At 40.9% G+C, this 6093-nt stretch overlaps 1 protein-coding gene across 1 annotated transcript in view; it reads right to left on the bottom strand.

The window, feature by feature from the left end:
* LOC103748839 (disco-interacting protein 2 homolog B) overlaps window positions 1–6093 on the bottom strand; it is a 168990-nt gene that overhangs the window by 13075 nt on the left and 149822 nt on the right. Inside the window, 1 exon segment of the mRNA XM_017802828.2 lies at window positions 3159–3284. Within this exon segment, the coding sequence (XP_017658317.2) occupies window positions 3159–3284 (126 nt within the window).

Genomic DNA, 6093 nt, shown 5'->3' with positions numbered 1-6093 from the left:
CACCCATGTGGTGGGGGTGGTTTGTACTTGCCCAGGTACTTGTGTGGAGGCCAGAGGTCGACATCCGGTATCTTCTTCAGTCACACTCCACCTTATTTTCTGAAACAGGATCTTTCCCTGAACATGGACCTTGGTAGGCTGACTAGTCAGAACCCACCAATCTCCTCCCTACCAGTGCTGGGATTAAGGTACACATCACTGTACCAGGCTTTTAAGTGGGTGCTGGGGATCCAAATTCAACTCCTCATTCTTGTATAAGTACTTTATTTACTGAGCCATTTCTCCAGGCCCCTCTTTTAGGTTACTTTTGTAATGGGACAGAAGCTGGCTTTAAAAACATTGAACAGCCAGGCGTGGTAGCGCACACCTTCAATCCCACCACTTGGGAGCCAGAGGGAGGTGGATCTTTGTGAGTTTGAGGCCAGCCTGGTCTATATAGTGAGTTCCAGGATAGCTGGGGCTACAGGAAGACCCTGTCTCAAAAAGACAATAAAAATTAATTAATTAATTAATAATAAATAAATAATAAATAGAACAATGAGCAATCATGTAATTTCTCTTCTTCCTCTTTATTCTTAGAATGCAGCCTCAGTAATTCTCTAAACTTGGGTATTTAGGGTTCAGAGTACACAAGCCAGATTAAATCTTTGTGACACTGCTGAATTAGCGGTCATAGGTCCTGGGAGATGCTGATAGTGTTTTAAAACCACAACAGGAACAGCCAATACTCTTAACTGGTGATTCTGAGAAGCTTGGAAAAAATGGAAGCTAAATTATAATGAAAGTGGTAAATTCTACCTGCTACCACGAAAGGTGCTGACCAAAGCCCTGTGATATGCATCATTCACACTCCCTCACTGGAGCAAAGTCCTTGCCCTTAACTTGTGTAGAACTGTTGGATAAAACCACCAAGCTCTATTCCACCTGGGGTCTGTGTGAGACTGACTGTTGGGCAGGGTGCCCACAACATCTTTTGACAACACAGATGTCCCTAAAAGCATCTGGAGAATTTTCAAATCCTATTCAAAAACACCCCTGAGCAGAAGATGAATGGATAGGAAACCTGATGATTCTGCTCTGCTAAACACAGGTCTTAGCAGAATTATCTTTGCTATGAAATTATCTGTAAAATGATCAAGAACATTATACTGCATCTTCACAACTACACAGAGAGAACAACACGGGTGTGTAGAAACACAGAGGCCTATAGTGGATTCCAATGGATGACAATGGGCTCATTCGGCCGTGAACAGCTGCGATTTGTTTCTAGAGCTGCTAAGTTCCCCTCTGGCAGTGACTTTTATAAAAGTTGAAAAAAGGTTTCCATTCCTTGTGAGCATTCTCCAAATCCTTTTCTGCACTCTTCACATTTAACCCAAAGCCATGACAACAGCCTATTTACTCTGAAACTGCTCTGCTTTAATAGAGGTTTGGGAGAGGGTTGCTTCTAAGAACTGCATGTCACGTTGCTCCCTACCCTTTGCCATTTACTCCAATTGAACCTTCAACCATTCTGCAGGGGGATCTGCCAAGACGAATGGCAACTAGACTGAGAGCCCCCTTTGTGCCTAAGGCCCCAACTTGTATACTGTACTAATGTGGAAGGGAATCCATCCAAGATTCTGAATGAGTGGGTCTGAAGTATGCATCATTATGGAAACAAAATGCCTTTTTGTGCTGGTCTGCTAGAGGTATCCTGTGTTATATTTTGAGAAACACTTGAAGCCACAGAGCTATTTCTCTTTCAAACATATTGACACCACAGATGTGAAGGGGAAAAAAAGCACACAGTTAATGAGCCCACAGCACACCCAAGTGCTCGGAGAAGTTAGCCGAAACCTAGGAGAAAGCTATTAACATGAGCCTGGATCAGTGAACAGGATCAGTGCACATGGCTCATCAATGTGACAGCTGTGAATGAAAACCAACCACAATGATGTGACTCTCTAGGGAATCTCCCCAAAGATATAGCAAGCTAAACAGTACAGTAGAATCCCCCCCACAAATACCTCACTAGCAATAACATAATAGTAGAGACAGACACTATGTTGAGACTCAGAAACAGAGTCACCATGTTTAGTTTCAGAAACATTTATCAAGATCTTAATTTGATTTGATCTAAGGGGAAAAAATTAAGGTTTTAGCCAGGTGTGGTGGCACATGCCTTTAGTCCCAGCACTCAGGAGGCAGAGGCAGGCAGATCTGTGAGTTCAAGGCCAGCCTGGTCTACATAGTGAGTACCAGGCCAGCTGGGGCAACAGGGAGACCCTGTCTCAAAAAAGACCAAAAAAATTAAGGATTTTACAAATTTAGGGAAATATTCTAAACAGGAAAGACATTTTAAATTGCTTTAGTTAGTCCTCAGACATGAAGTTATAATTCTTAAGTTTATTTTAGGAGGAATCAAGATTCCAAGTCTGGTAAGTGGGAATGGGATAGAGAGACCTGGTTCCTATTTATCTTTGGATCCCATTATAAAAAGGTAATTCTTCAAAATATACAAATATATTAACATATACTTAAATACATTTTCAGATCTATTACAAATTTGTAATAACACACTCCCAAAATCTTTGTATGGTCTTTTTGAGATAGAGTCTCCCTGTAGTCCCAGATGGCCTAGAACTTGCTATGTAGACCAGGCTGGCCTTGATCTCACAGAGATTCATCTGCCTCTGCCTTCCGAGTGCTAGGACTAAAGGCATGTGCTACCATGTCCTGCTTCACTCCCAAAATCTTTAAAGACTCACAAAATTCTGTCCCAAGTCCACACACTCCTATGGATGGCTGTTGAGACAAAGCATTTGACTGAGGAGAATAATGGATTAAATCTATGACTATGGATTACATTTTGCATGACACAAAACACAGAAGGCCTTGGCTTGTACTTACTAATGACTACATGAGTTGGATGTTACAGTAAACACTGGAAATTCAGAAGGAAAACTGTTGTCTGTTTAAACAACTCTACTCTTAAAATGTCATTCTGTGTGTTGTTTCTAAGGTGACAACCAAAACCTGCCACCTTCAGAGTGTGCTCTTTGGTCCATCTGATGATGTGTGGAGAGTGCTCAGTCCCACCTCAGAAAGAAAAGGCAAAACATTTCCAAACCATTAAGACAGTAACTGTTAAAGAGAAAGGGTTCTGATAAACCTACCAGGAGGTGTGCAGGCATCTGCAGGAGACTGGACAAATGTGGACCGCCTTTTGGTGGGCATGGGCAAAGCCATTTTCTGTTCTTTGTGCTTTGCCAGTGCAGCTTGAACTGTCTCTGTGTGGATATCTGTAAAGTTAAAACATATGTATTTATTTGCATTGATGCTGGCTCTCTGTACCTCTAAGGGATGAATCACTGCATCAATTGTTAAAATTGGAAAAGGGTGGCAGGTAGTGGCACACATCTTTAATTTAAGAAGTAGGAAGGCAGAGGATCTCTATGAGATAGAGACCAGCCTGCTCTAGGAGTTCCAGGCCAGCTGGGCTACAGGGAGACCCTGTTTCAAAACAAAAAAAAAAGCCAGGTATGGTGGTGCACACCTTTAATCCCAGCACTCAGGAGGCAGAGGCAAGCAGATCTCTGTGAGTTCAAGGCCAGTCTGTGCTACATAGTGGGTTCCAGGTGAGCTGGGGCTATAGGGAGACCCTATCTCAAAAAGGCCAACAAAAAAGGAAGAAAGAGGTGAATTTAGGTTTTTTAATCTTTTGATTTAGCCCAATTAAAATAAAAACCAAAAGTAGAAACAAAAGAAATCAAGGTCCCAGCACTCAGGAGGCAGAAGCAGGCAGATCCCTGTGTTTTTAAGGCCAGCCTGGTCTACATAGTGAATTCCAGGCCAACAATGGCTACAGGGAGGCCCTGTCTCAAAAAGACCAAAAAAAAAAAAAAAAAAGAAAATAAGGGGTTTTTTACACAAAAAAAAGAAAAATTATTATAAAAAATCTTGACACACTAAAAAAGAGAAGAACGCAACAGGGGGGGGGGATAAAAGGGAGGCAGAAGCAGGTGGATCCCTGTGAGTTCAAGGCCAGCCTGGTCTACATAGTGAATTCCAGGCCAACAAGGGCTACAGGGAGGCCCTGTCTCAAAAAGACCAAAAAAAAAAAAAAAAAAAGGAAATCAAGGGTTCTTTCACAGATAAAAATGAAGATTAATTACATAACTACTTGACACACTAGACAAGGAATGACTGAGACAGGGTGGGAGTCTAACATGTATCTGTGACGAGAGAGATTCCTGCCTCTAAATAAGATGCAGGTGCTCAGAGCACTTTCAACAAAAGTAGCTCAGGGTGTGCTTAATTGTCTGAAAGAAAACTTGGTTGAGACCCCTCAGTTCTGTGCCACAGGAAGAAAAGGGATGATTCTGATCTAAACAAATACAAGGGCAGATGTTACTTGTCTGTTACAAAGGAATTCTCATCCCTACTTGCACGTGTAACAGGAACCTCAGAACAGCCAAACAGAACTCTGGATTCTCTGCCTTCACTGCAAACTGACTCTGTATAACTATAAAACAGCGTTATTCTGTACACAGTATAATGCATTCTGCTGCTTCCTTTTTATAGAACTTCTTACAAGACACCTAACACTAAACTCTGGCCTCCACACACATGCAAACACACATGCACACACATCCAAACATGTATACACCACTCACCCTGATACACAAAAGACTGAGATAGAAAAAAAAGAATCTCTTAAAAAATCTTACTGAGAAAGATAAAAACCCAAGGTGGCTTCCCAGTTCACAATTAGTCACGTGCTGGCTATCCTTCTGGGCCTCTGTGCTACATAAATGTGACCTCAGATAAACCAATTCAATCAGATCCTTCCTTGGAGGAATTTAAATTCTGAATTAGAAAAGGTAGGTCCTAGGGCTGATCTGAGTTAATGACATTGACCTGGAAAGAAGTAAAGTCTGAATTTCACGGTGAGATCCCTGGAGTTTTCTCCCTTTCTAGAGATTTCTCATCTATTCGATTCTGCAACTTACACCAGCTATTTAAGGTAGCCAAGAGCTGGCAGTTGTTTCATTTAAAAAAAAAACTTCACTAATACAAATAAAAATTCTTACTGTGTAGATATGATACAATATACAATGTATCTATTTAACATACATAACTACATAACTAAAACATGACTTTAAAGGATCCATGGTATCTCACTGAATTAATGTACTATAATTTAAAAATATTTTATTTATTATTTTATGTGTATGAATGTTTTGCCCGCATGTATGCCTGCAGAAGAGGGTGTTGGATCCCCTGGATCTGAAGTTAAGACAGTTGTTAAACTGCCATGTGGGTGCTAGGAATTGAACCTGGGCCCTCTGCAAAAGCAGGCAGTGCTTTTGTTTTGTTGTGTTTTTTGTTTTCATCATGTCTGTTTATTGTCTTTTAAGTCTTCTCCTAGTCCCAAAGAATGTATTTTTTTTACAAGTATAGAGAGAAGAGTCAATGACTTCCATACATACAAATACCTATTTTACTTATAACTTTAATTAATTTTGGTGAGGTGTGGTGGTACATGCCTTTAATCTCTGTGAGTCTGGGGCCAGTCTAGTCCATTGGCAAGTTCTGGGCCAGCTAGGGTTACATAGTGATAAGAAAAAAAGGCTAATTTTTCAAACTATTTTTAACTCAAAGTAATAGCCAATCATATTTTGTTTGTTAATAAACTGGGGAGGATGGGCTGACAAGATGGCTCAGGAGGTAAAAGCATTTGCTGTGCAAGCCTGGGGAACCTGAGTTTGATACCCAGAACAAATGTAAAGGTGGAAGGAGAGAACCAACTCCACAAAGTTGTCCTCTGACATCCACATGTGCAATGTGGCACACTTGTCCACACATACATATACACAATAATAATAAATAATTTTTTAAATCGAGAACATGACTTCAAGATGAAATTTCTGGCCAGACATGGTGACATATGCCTTTAATCCTAGCACTCAAGAGGGAGAAGCAGGCAGATTTTTGTGAGTTCCAGGACAGCCTGGTCTACATAGTAAGTTCTAGGCCATCAATGCCATAGGTGTATAATCAGAGACTGTCTAAAAAAACCTCGAGCTGGATAGATGGCTCAGCAGTTAA

Source organism: Nannospalax galili, unplaced genomic scaffold, assembly GCF_000622305.1.
Source record: "Nannospalax galili isolate Female #2095 unplaced genomic scaffold, S.galili_v1.0 scaffold3006, whole genome shotgun sequence".
In the NCBI taxonomy this organism is placed as follows: Eukaryota; Metazoa; Chordata; class Mammalia; order Rodentia; family Spalacidae; genus Nannospalax; species Nannospalax galili.
The sequence above is the reverse complement of the archived record's forward strand: the minus strand, read 5'-3'. Positions and strand labels throughout refer to the sequence as shown.